The following is a 13,217-nucleotide window of genomic DNA, read 5'->3' as shown; positions in this document are numbered from 1 at the left end:
TATTTCAAGAACATATTTTTGGTCATAACCAAGAAGTACATCAAAATATGATAACACTGGCTAATATTTTTCAAGCAAATAATATTTAACTCTGCATAGTTTATACAATAGGCTGTGGTAATAAATAATATCACCAATCTCATCAACTATTAACTGGCCACAAAAAGCCTAACATTCATTTTAATTATGATATGAAATGCTCTACTGCTGTAGGTTCAACATAGCCTTAAAATGTTGTGGGTGGGGCTTCCCTGGTGGCGCAGTGGTTGAGAGTCCGCCTGCCGATGCAGGGGACACGGGTTCGTGCCCCGGTCTGGGAAGATCCCACATGCCGCGGAGCGGCTGGGCCCGTGAGCCATGGCTGCTGGGCCTGTGCGTCCGGAGCCTGTGCTCTGCAACGGGAGAGGCCACAACAGTGAGAGGCCCACATAACGCAAAAAAAAAAAAAAAAAAAAATGTTGTGGGTGTTTTAACCTTGGATACATGAAAAGAAAAAGTACTAAACTGGACTAAAAAGGAAGTACTAACTTGGTATGTTTTGGTTAACTACCAGTATGTCATGTCCACATATTACATTCCTAACATGAAGGCAAATATTTAAATAGAAAAACTAGCAGTCCAAAAAACGTGAATGTGCAAATTGTGAGGAAAACATTGCATTTAAATTTGCACTCATTTGCAAATTACAGTACTAGATCAGTATAAACACTAACAGGAAAAATATTCAGCAGGAAAGAATGGGAACGACCTCTCACAGCAGAGAACTAGTCACTGTGCGCTGCTTCAAAGTGTGCTTACACGCTGCTTACAGTGTATTTCTGGTGTCCTGGAGCTTCTAACTCCTTATGACTATTCTTCATTCAACAAAGGAGACTGCAGGCATGCTTCAATCAGTGGTAAGAATAGGAAGAAAAACCTGAAACAGCAACATTTTCTTCCTTGATTTGGTGTAAAGGTCCTTCTCATTATTATAACTAACTTACTTATATGCTAACTGCTAACCTCAAATGCTTTCTGAATCAGGTTTGCTAAATGCTGTAAAGAATAGCTACCCTTCATACAATACTAGGTTTTGTTTTATTTAAGTATGTCAGCATGATAAAAGGTACACATGCACAGTCATTCTACCAGCCCATATACGCAAAACTCAGCCTAAAACTCAGCTTGGATCAGATTCAAATTCTACACAGAGATTCTCTGTATTGTTTTCAATGGGTTAACAACTGCTTGGAAAGCAGAAATGCCTAATAATTTCTGCAGTGTGTTTTTTAATTGAAATGTTTATAAAAATAAAGCCCCAATCTTTAAGTCTACAGAATGTCAAGAATGCTATGAGGGATGTTAAAAGCACTGGGCAAAACCCTCGTTTTCAGCGTCCAATCTGCCCCACAGGAGAAGATCCGGTTGCCCTGAGTGATGTCGATCTGCATGACTCCAGCCCCAAGGTTTCTGAATATGGACTGTTTAGCGTGTTCATTTTTAAATGAATGAAGTAGGCCATGGCCTGTCAACCTCCAAACCTAGTTCAAAGAAAAAGTGAAAACATAAAGTGTAAGTCATTTAAAAAAGAAAGAGACGAAAAACTTTTAAAAACATGGGCTTCACCTCTGTTCTCCCAGCCCAACTGATCTCATTAAAGCCCAACTTTCCTGTCCACTACCTCTTTTCTAACAGTTTACCTAATTGGAAACAATACCATTCACAGGGCTCATTTACCATCCTTACACTTCCCTGTACCTTCTTTCAAATTCCTCTCTTCACATCCTCTTGTTTCATATTAACCATATATACCCCATCTCTAATTCAATTAAATATTTCAGTTAATTCAGTTAAATACATTCCTAATGCTAAGTTAGGCCCTGGGACAATATAAAAGAACAGTACCACCTCGCTTCTCTGGAGACCTCAACTGTACAAAACAGAGTCAGGTACTGGAGGCAGAGGTGGGAAGAGGGGAGGGGGCTGATGTGAGAAACCAAATTCATGTCATCAAAAACTCAATGCATTAATTAAACTCATACACTTACTCAAACAGAGTTCTTTAGAGCTTTTTAATGACCTGAGAGTATACTGCGATTGATTATCTGGTTTTCTAGATCCTAACAATTTAGAAAGAACCACACAGAAGTAAGGGAGGAAGCAATATATTTGCACGGAGAGGGTGGTGAGGTTTTCGGTTTGGTTCCCCCTCCCCGATCAATCTTGACAGCAGGTAAAGATAATATTTAGCACATTCCAACCTCTTGTACTGACTCACCTTTATGTTACCTTCTGCTGAACCTGTAGTAAAATATTCCTCACAGGGATCGAGAGCCAGCGCCTTAATTGCAGAGTCATGTGCCTGGAATGTGTGAATTAGCTGTCTCTGCCTGATGTCAAAAATGCAGATGTAGCCTCTCCTGCCTCCAGATATTAGGAGCTGCTGTTTTGGTGCGTACTGAAGTACCGTGGCACCATGATCATGGCATGTGAAACCTGAAGAAAAACATCAAGAGCCTTTCCCAAATGATGTCTACCTTAGCACTTCTGGTAATATTTAAACGCACATTTAAGTTATACAGAAATTACTGTCACATTTTCCCTTCTAATTTCTATAATCATGATCAAAGTATTAAAAAAGATGGCAAGCAATGACAGAAAAAACATACATAATCTCAGTATGAAAACACACACCAATATACACAGGAAGTTTAAACTTTATGCCCAAACTAAGTTATACTGTCTCATAAGAATGTAGAAGCAAAAGTGCAGAGGAGGACAAGCTTCTCATTGATATTCAATGTCTTCATTAATACCCACCAATAACAAGTATTTACCCTTTCCCAGTTCCTGCCCATACATAAAACCTCATCAAAAGTTCTTTTCTATAGCACAGGGAACTATATTTAATATCCTGAGATAAACCATAATGGAAAAGAATATATGTATAACTGAATCACTTTGCTATAAAGCAGAAATTAACACAACATTGTAAATCAACTATACTTCAATAAAATATATATTTTTTAAAGTCCTTCTCAGCTAAGTAATTGAAACTACACTAGTGTGAAAATTACCAGCCCCAAGTTAAGGAGTTAACCTTCCCAGGACTCTCTGCATTCTAATGTGATTAACCCCTTAAACTAGTATGTGGCAAATCTTTAATTATTTGCCAAAAACAAAGAATTTTGCAATCAAAACTGGGAAATAACTACACCTTTCAAAAATACACATCAGCATAGTAAAAGACTCAAATCTGTTTTGTTTTTTTTTAACAAAGTCCTCCTAGCTATGTTTAACCCAAACATACTAGAGCTTTGAGCACTCTTGGTGGCATTATGTGAAAGAGTGATCTTTAGGACAGCAATGTGGAAAACACTGTCTTAAAAGGAATAATGTTTAAATGGCATTATTCAGATTTCTAATCATAAGGCTGACTTTTAGTTTACAGTCAGATTTAATTCTCTGAAATATGACCTCATTTCTGTTGAGCTCAAGGAATACTTTGCAACTGATTTCTTCAGCAGCCTTGTTAGTAGTGCCGCTCTCCATACCATATTTTCTGAATGGAATACAACACAAAGATTATTCTAGGCTAGCTGGGTTTCTGCGACCATACATATTTACCTCAGCAAGGTAGCCAGATATTCTAGTTAACTTTTAGAATTTTATTCACTCTATACATTTCTCCATTTTTAACCCGTGAATAAACATGCACTGGATTTACTGGTTAAAATAAAACCAGGAAAGCATTCTTTCACAGTGTACTGAAAATCAAAGACTTAGCTCACTTACCATGAATGAGGCTGTTTCCAGGTGATATCAATGTGTCCCAGAGGCATACATTTCTAATAAAGAAACAATAACAAAAATACATCATAAACAAATTGTTCTAAGTCATCACTGGGATAAACTGCGTCTTTACATCAAATATTTTTACCTATTGAATCTTATGTTGTTTTGTTCACTCACATTTATAAAGCAGTGATTCTCAACTAGGATGAGGGTAGAGGTTGGGACTGGGGATGTATCTCTTCCAAGAGTTTATCCTTTTCAAACTACAGGGTCTGTCTCACATGTTCCCACCTGACTGCTCCATCTCATCCCCCGGCCCTATCTCTTTTCCATTATCACTCCACGGAAAATGAGACATGATTTCCTGAGTAGAAGAGATGCTTCTATATCCTTGGGGGTAAACACTGCAGGGAAATGAGAGGTGTTATTCATGGGCACAGGTTGCCAATGAAAACAATCTGAGGCAAAGAAAATGTTGAGAATGATGGCTACAGAGCCTCAAAAACTTGACAGTATTAACAGCAATAAAAAAATAGCTTTAACATAAAAATTCCACATACTTTTTAGTAGATTACATTAGGAGTAATTTTGGTCTTTCTCTTTTTCGTAAGGAAAACTACTTGAAGAATTATGTAACAAAGTTTTTGTATTCCTGAGGTGGAAAAGCCTGACTAAATAGAAATCCATACTTTCTAGCAAGAATACCTTTCTGCCTAAACTATGCTTATTTCTTTTTTGCATCTCTGTCAACCTACCTATTGTCATTGGACTGTCCAGATGTGGCAACTAGACTTGAAGAGGTAACAAATGCAAAGTCACTTGTGGCTTTACTGTGGCACTGCCAACTCTATGGAAACAAAGTGCAGCTGATGTTATCTCAAAATCCAGTCAAATGTGGTACAGTACACACACACAGCTCTGCTAATCATATACTACATGCATGAGCTAAGAACACTTTTTAAAATCTAGAATAAAGAATAAGTGATAAGAGGATTAGCTGTCATCTGCATGTTACTTGGCTAATACCCAATAATTTTTTAAAACTGGAAGAGTTGGCAGAAACATGGAATTAAAGATTATGTAACAAAGGAGTAAAACACCAAGTACATGAACTTAACCTACCAGCCTCACCGTGCCCCGACCCTCCAAGTGCAGACATGCTTGTCTGCATCACCACGTGTTCTAACATGATTTGGATTAATGGATGAAGTGGCCTATTGGGATTGGTTATTTTATAATCTAATAAGAAACATTCTGGAGCAAACTGGCATACGTGGAACCTGTCTGGTTCTTAATACAGTACCTAAAACGAATCACTATAAAACTCGATCACTAAGAAGTCAGAGATTTCAAAACAGATAAAAGTGTAATAAAAATGTATCCTGAATAAGACCACACACAGCGAAGGCCGCTAAAAATTTCAAATATAATGGTCACCCTTCAAGCTGTGAAAAGCAAGTTTTTTGCATTTTAGTCATTTCAGTCTAAAACTAGGGCAATGATGGTGCTGGGCCGTGGCTGCTGGACAGAGTGGTCCCTTTCCCAACAGATCCACCAATGGGATTTGCTGTCTGAAACAAACGCTTCACAAACAAAGTGGCCTCCGTATGTGCTCTGCAAATGCTGAGTGATACTTACCGTGTAAGGTTTGGGATTTGATGCAGTTTGGTTTACTTGCCAGATACTCAGAAAACCCTCTCCGTCTGCGACACCACACTGTAAGAATGGCGTAAATATTAAACACAGCTTCTGAGTAGCCATATCGAAGGTAAAATCATTTATGAAATGGAGAGTCACTCAGTCCCCACTTAACCAACATTCTGCCTGTACCTATGCTCCTGCTGCTGTAGTTCTCAAGAAAGCCCAAGTACTGTAAATATCCTGCCACCTTTTAAATTATTTTCCATGCCTATTTCACTGTTTTCCTCCAAACTTCTGTAGCAGAACTTAGTAAGAAATTGGAAGGTTTCTCTTAGGTGCCTGACTCTGCACACAGGCACCATCAACATACTCAACAGAAACAGAATTCTTTACCCTCACAGAATATTTAGTATCTGTAAGTAGATGATTAATTAATCCACACAAAATTCTGTGGATTTATGCTTTTCTTGAGAGCCAAGGGGCTATATAAACAGACACCATCAAACTGCCTGCTCAACTTAAATCCAGAGTGACTGAATTTGTTTTTAAGTGTAGTTTTACTAGCTATTTACTCAAAATATCTGCAGTTCTTTTCAGACAAGTTTAGCAGTAACCCCCAGGAACTAACCTTGTTGCCTTGTGAGTTGAAATATAATCTGGTAACTCTTGCATTGCCAGCTTGGCGGAAACAGACAAGCTGCTGAGGTCTTGTCCATTCAAACATTCGTACACTGCCATCCTGAGCACCTGTAAGATCTGAGACGCAAAAGGAAAAGCAAAAAATAAGAAACAAAGCTGAAGAAAGAGTTCCAACATTTCCCATTCTGTAGGCCAACTTCAAAATGATAGAGATCACTTGCAGTCCTTTGATCATAAATAAAATACTTACAGTATTGATGGACTGGGTGTGAGGTCATTCTCTTAACATTATGTAGATTCCTTTTCATAAGCTTTAAAAGAAGATAAAAATGAATTTCTTTTGCATCACAGAAGAAATAAGGAAGGATATGATTCAGGCCAACTCTAATTCTGACAACAGTTATTCTCTTACACTGGATTATTACTAAAATAAACCCTGCTGTGGATTTTCTGACCCACTAAATATACGACACTTGTCTGAACAGGCTGGGAAAGCATAGTCACTTACTGGCGTGCCCTGGTCTGTGTGGACTGTGAGGATACCAAGCTGCTTCATCTAGTTGTAAAGGGAACTCTCCTCCAAGTGCCCCTCCCTGAGGACAATCAGGAGTATCTCCAGATTCTTCAGAGCAGAACATGAGAATGGGACCCCTTTAACTACAGTGACTAACAACAATGTTATTGATGGCATTTTTCAAACACTTATAGTAGACATGAATTCCTCTCTAGCTCTGCTTTACCACTTTGTGCCTCTCAGTTTGCTCATCTGTAAAATGAAAACCACTTAGGGTTGTTATAAGAAAAAGCATGCACCTGACATAAAGAAACTCACAGCATGCTAGCTAGCATTATTATGGTATACTAACTGGTCACTGCCTCTGATCTTCAGCATCATTCCTATGTCAAAGTGATTTCAACCTATTTTTGAGCGAGTCCATATCCAGAAACCATACCTAATAGTAAATAATGTACCACACTAGCTCCAATGCTAGTCTGTCCACTGCCCAGCCACGGCAGAGATGAAGATGGATGCACCTGACTTGCTGAATGGGATGTTGCACTGGGCTGATAAAGAGTTGTACTGGAACCACGATAATCAATATCATCTGAACTGTGGAAAACATTCATGTGTTACTGTGACAGTTCCATTTTCTCAACACAAATTCCAATTACAGAGCTTTTTATCTATCTGAAGGACAGTCTTAATTTTTTTAAAAAAGTATCAATATCCATAATGAAAACGTAGGTACAAGTCCTAATCATCACCAATTTTAGTACTGGTTAACTTTTTCCCCTTAGGCAAAATATAAGTTTAGTCTAATGTTTGGGAGAATTTTATTGCTGCACAAATTAGAACAAATGTTTGTTTTGAAGTATTTAACACAGATTTTCTTTTTATCCTGTACAGAAAAAGACTATGTTCTCTTCAAGTACAGAGATCCCATTTATAAAATTCAAACATTTTAAAGAAATGTGAGTTAAAAGTTTTCTTAAACTTAGGTACTAATTATCACATTAAATGTTAAACTAATTTTTATGATGGGCCATATCATATTACATGGTTACATCTACTCTGAAGTATGACTGAAACCTAGTTGTATTATACACTAATGAGATAGAAACAGAAAGGAAAGAGGCTATCATGGCACCACTCCTAGTACATAAAATTTCTGAGAGTCTGGAGAAAAGCAAGAGGGACGGAAAACATGGAGGAGAAACCCCCAAATAGGAAAGCATTACTGCACTCTTGGTGCAGTGTCCATAGTTTTACTGAAAAGTAAAGTTGGCTACATTTTTATCTGAAAAAAAGGTATGCTTATAGAGAGATAATCAAGAGGAAACACTGAAAATTACTCAGTAAATGTGACTCATCAATCAATCTAATTAATAAATTGGTGTATTCTGCTTTTTATGGTAATTATCCAGATCAGCTGAATTTATTGAATATTGTGTAATTTCTGACATTTCTTTGGGGTTAAATGTCAAAGTGGCAGTTGTTAGCATTAGGCTCTGGTGTTGGGGATTATTCTGACTCCAACGTTATGACTAATTCAGGGTCTAATGGAAGAAGCAGGAGTAATTTGTACACTGATGTAAGCAGAGCCCTTTATTGGCAGCTAAACCAATTATGTTTGTCTCCTTACCAAAGAAATACATAGTTTTCAAGACAACTGAAATCAAGTGCATAACCACTTAATAGGTTCTTTTTGAAGAAAACTACATTTAAAATTGATTACATAAGGCAAGCAAACCTTTTGGATTCTCTGTCATATTCTTCTCCAATCCATATGTATGCCTGACAGGCCAGAAAAGAAGTAATATCGAGTTCTTGTACATCATGCGTTGAAGCCAAAACAATTTCATTACAGTTTGCCTGTAAAGCAAACGCAAAGTCAGTAATTTAAGCCATTTCACTAAAACACAGTACTACATTCTTTATAATGACTAAAGATTTTACCTTATTAACAGAAAATGCCATGATCATATCTGACTCCTTATGAATGATTTTTGCCTTTCCTCCTGGATAGCCCAGATCTGCTTCAACCTACAAGACATTTGTCAGCAGTTTTAGTTGTTGCAGCACAGCTCCATACAGATATATGTACATCCCACAAAGCTTAAAAGAAGGACAAGAAGAAAATGTAGCAGTAGCAGCAGCAGCAAGAAAAAAGGTACCAGTAATTTTAGTGTGTTGAAAATTAGCTGTGGAATTAGCTTAGATTCTCTGATGCCCTGTAATCACCCCAATTACAAAAATTTCCATTGAGATTACAGGATACTAAGTAACTGTCACAAAAGATAGCTAACATAATTTTCATTAGTATTTATAACAGTAATGTCTCTTGTCTCTTCCAAAAGTGCACAAAGATACAGCAGTAAGAATGTGAGAGAAAAAGACACAATCAGAAAGACAAAGGAGTCACATAAGAAGTGAAATATTTTTAAATAAGGGTGATGAGATAGGAATAAGAAGTTGGATACAAGAACAGTTAGAAAGTAATGAAGGAGGGCTTCCCTGGTGGCTCAGTGGTTAAGAAGCCACCTGCCAACGCAGGGGACACGGGTTCACGCCCCGGTCCGGGAAGATCCCACATGCCGTGGAGCAACCAAGCCCGTGCACCACAACTACTAAGCTTGTGCTCTAGAGCCCGCAAGCCACAACTACTAAGCCCGCGTGCCTAGAGCCCGTTCTCCGCAACAAGAGAAGCCACCACAATGAGAAGCCTACACATCGCGACTAGAGAAAGCCCGCACGCAGCAACTAAGACCCAATGCAGCCATAAATAAATAAATATTTTTTAATAAAAAAAAAGAAAGTAATGAAGGAGATTGATGAGAGGAAGGTGTAATGCTTAGAGTTGAAGGTGATGGGGAGAAAAGAAGAGGCAGAATCAAGAAAGAGGCAAGATAATCATGTTTAAGAACAGATGGGGAAAAGGGACAGAACTGAAGATGGAAAAGGAAGCAAGAAAGAGAAGAACCAATGGCAAGAAAGATCAAGCTGGACACACTGGAGCATCTCCTGCCCTGTGCCAGTGAGGTGTGTGGGAGCAGTGAGCACTCTGACTAGTTAGCCAGCTGGGCAGGTCATGGTTAGTATCAAGAGATGAGGGGTTAGCTCCTTGAATTTTAAAGAATGAGTTAAATTCGAGAGCGTGGAATACTACCTTGATGTGGCAATCTTCTGCTATGCAGTTTTGTTTGACCTGCTCCACATGTTCTTCTATAGACTAAACAACACCACACCGTCACAAACACAAAACACATGCATGAAACGGAATTCTAAAAAAAAATGAAAGTTTTCAAACTGAAATGGTTGCTCCATCACTTAAAGATGGTAAAAATGGGGCCTCCCTGGTGGCGCAGTGGTTGAGAGTCCGCCTGCCGATGCAGGGGATACGGGTTCGTGCCCCGGTCTGGGAGGATCCCATATGCCGCGGAGCGGCTGGGCCCGTGAGCCATGGCTGCTGAGCCTGCGCGTCCGGAGCCTGTGCTCCGCAACGGGAGAGGCCACAACAGTGAGAGGCCCGCATACCACAAAAAAAAAAAAAAAAAAAAAAAAAAGATGGTAAAAATGAACTTGCAAGCTTTAAAATGAATTTAAAAGCACATCAAGGAAAAAATTAAACTGAGTAAAATGTGATGTCATCAGAAAAAACAACACAAAGCAAAACAGGCAAAATTAATGTATTACATATATAAAAGCAATTTCAAAATAAAAATTCATTATTTGTATGTCAGTTATGTAACTTGGAAGTTCTAACTTAAACTGTAGTCTCTAAAAATAAAACCTACTTGTACAAGCAGATGCATCCTCTACTACATAGATTCCTAACCTATAGGGGTTTATTTCAAATAAATAAAAACTATTTTTATCTAAACGCAGATTAAAAGTACTGATAATTATTTCACTCTTACTCATAAGGAATATATCCATGAAGAGACAGTCAAGGATTAAAATTCACATCAACCATTACTCTATACATAATCTTATGATTTCCTCCTTATAAGTAAATGTTTGATGAGATGAGGCATGGGAAAGAAATCACACAAATAACTTGCTCCTGGTTGATGACAGGGCCATTAGGAATGGCTATAATCAGAAATAACATTTCTGCTGTGCTGTGGAAACCTCTGAAGGTTTGATCGGAGCAATATATTCCTACCAATACTTCCTGAAGTGCCTGCTTCTCTTTCAGCCAACAGGACCCAATTCTCCATGCCTTGTGCAACTGCTCAAGGGCTGCTGCAGCTGACACTGAAGGAATGGTACAAGTGTGCAAGGGCCAACTCAGCAAAAGCCAAACTGCAGAAGAACCTATTTGCCTTTAATCAAGTGGCTAAGTTTGCCACATTTATCCATCTCACAAAAAGTTGTTTTGTGGAATAGTCTTCTCTAACATACTCAGTGAGTAAAAATACCTTCTCCTGAATATACCTAAAATTTCAGCATTTCTCAGAATTTTATTTTTATTAAGTAATTTTTAAAAGTTAGCCAATTTTAGCATTCTTAGGATTATTTTGCCAGTTTTGCTAATTAATCAATTCACTGAATTTACCAAATTTATTGACCACCAATATCCTATTTAACAATCTAAAAAGATAAAACACTCTTATTAGATGGGTAGTTTTAATAAATTCTGCATATTTCTGAACTAAGTGACCAATTCTACTTTGCCTCAAGAGCTTTCACATTGTTTTCATAAATTTTTTTCGTAAATGAAAACCATTTTTCAGCAGATATGTGCTATTCAATACAGTAGCCACTAAACACATATGGCTTTAAATTTAAATTAAACAAAATTAAAAATTCAGTTCCTCAGTCACATTAGCCCACTTCAAGTGCTCAATAACCACATGTGGCTGGTGACTACTATACCGTACAGAACAGACATAAATTTCCATTATCAACAGAAAGTTCTATTGGACTGCATGCAACAAGATATTAATTTCATTGAATAATTTAAAATTCAAAGGTGCAAAAGGGTACATGATAAAAATTCTTCCATCCAAACTCCCAGCCATGTACTTCCCTTCCTGGAGCCAAGCAACGCTTACACAGCATTTTAAGAAATGTTCAGTTTATCTCTGTCTCACCTCCTTGTACATGCAGAGCCTCTTCTGGTAGAAAAATAGAAAAGAACACACAGCTTGGGCTGCTGATCCCAAGAGCACAGAAATGGAGGGGCATAAAGAAGGGGAGGTAAGGGGCAGAATCGGGGAGAAACTTGGTTAAGGAAGAGGGAAATGAGAAAGGAGACAACAGATCCTCAAGAGCAAGCAAGAGTCTGAGGGTCCCAGAAACCTAGACCCAGTCTTTCTATAGCACTCTGAGGCTCTGACAATCTAACGAAACAAAACTGCTAGAAACCTTATGAATAATTAAAGCATATCACTGTGTTTAATAATTTGAAGAACAACTCAGAAAATTGATCCTTCAATGAACTCTCTTTCTGTGAATAACAGAGCCCTAAGTGAGCAAGTATCTTTCATCTTAAATCTATTTCTTAGATTTCTATATCTTATTTTATAGAACTCAGTATCACTATAGGAAATGCAGTAAACAACGGATTAAACGAAAGAGGAAACGAATTTGGCTCTTATTCCCCTAACAAAACCCTACATCAATAATGTCAATACCATTGGGGTCTTTTCTTATCAAATAAGCTTATAAGACACAAAAGAATCTCTACAGTTCATTCCTCTAATTCCTCACTTAAGTACATAATTTTTAAATCTACAGAAAAAATAAATGACTGTTCACAGGACTGCCCACAATGACCATCCAGGTAAGTGGGTGAGTAGTGGAAAGAAAAGAACAAATCTGGTCGGTTCTGCTGCCTTAGGTATGGAGAACATTTGAGAAGCAGTTCTATATGCTACCTTGGGAAATTGAGCCACACAGACTGTCCCTCTCGGTTTTCACTTTTCTAAGTGAAATATAATTAATTTTTCTTTTCTCATAGTTTTTGTTGCCAATCTTTAATCACATCTGACACTCTACTCTGAACACTACTCTCCAAACTGCTCATTACCTCATTAAATAGCCAAATGGACTGAAATGCTTATATATAAAACATCTGTGTACCCCTCATTTTATAATGAAGAGATAGTTTTAAGTTCTAAAGTGTCACTCTCTCAAATTCATGATTCTTCTTGAACTCTGTAGGGCATTACATTATTAACGTATGTTTAGCTTAAAAATCACCATGCAATGTAGAATCTCTGCCTCACTTTGTAAATGCAATCAATCTTCCTTCATCTCATATTTGGTGTTTCTGTAGTTTAATCTCTCTCACAAAATTATTCTACAGTTTATGCTGTTCCTTTCTAAATGCTAAATAAATAAAAATGCTTTTAAAGGGTTATGCTGTATTTTCAATTAAATGATATTCAGAGAATCATAACATAGAGTATACTCATTTATATACTAAATTCCCCAAACCATCCCTCACAATGTTTATTACATGTAAAGGCCCAATGGCAAATATTATAAAGGACATAACCACTTTCACCTGATTATACAGGATTTATCCAAGGACCTATGTTGTTTCATTGTTATGAAATAAAAATTGTACGTTTTTATCTTAAAAAAATTCTCTGTAGTTTGATAAACTATTACCTATGATGTATGAAAGATAATAAGTTCCAACCAAAAGTAA

General features: G+C 37.5%; 1 protein-coding gene and 1 long non-coding RNA gene across 4 annotated transcripts in view; one reads left to right on the top strand and one right to left on the bottom strand.

Moving 5' to 3' along the window:
- The window catches only part of LOC307051007, a 99,022-nt gene extending 96,746 nt beyond the window's left edge, over window positions 1-2,276 (top strand). For all 3 annotated transcript variants that reach the window (XR_013810816.1, XR_013810817.1, XR_013810818.1), the window contains one exon: window positions 1,310-2,276. This is a non-coding gene — a long non-coding RNA (uncharacterized lncRNA). The remainder of the gene's footprint in view (window positions 1-1,309) is intronic.
- Window positions 1,311-13,217, bottom strand: part of LOC307050999 (dmX-like protein 2) — a gene marked incomplete at its 3' end in the record, with an annotated part of 82,821 nt that continues 70,914 nt past the window's right edge. The window contains 10 exon segments of the mRNA XM_079701313.1: window positions 1,311-1,520; window positions 2,258-2,475; window positions 3,775-3,827; window positions 4,530-4,621; window positions 5,413-5,490; window positions 6,044-6,171; window positions 6,305-6,365; window positions 7,027-7,165; window positions 8,307-8,428; window positions 8,513-8,599. Coding sequence (XP_079557439.1) covers window positions 1,311-1,520; window positions 2,258-2,475; window positions 3,775-3,827; window positions 4,530-4,621; window positions 5,413-5,490; window positions 6,044-6,171; window positions 6,305-6,365; window positions 7,027-7,165; window positions 8,307-8,428; window positions 8,513-8,599 — 1,188 coding nt within the window.

This window comes from Hyperoodon ampullatus, assembly GCF_949752795.1.
Source record: "Hyperoodon ampullatus genome assembly, chromosome: 3".
Classification (NCBI taxonomy): Eukaryota; Metazoa; Chordata; class Mammalia; order Artiodactyla; family Ziphiidae; genus Hyperoodon; species Hyperoodon ampullatus.
The sequence above is the reverse complement of the archived record's forward strand: the minus strand, read 5'-3'. Positions and strand labels throughout refer to the sequence as shown.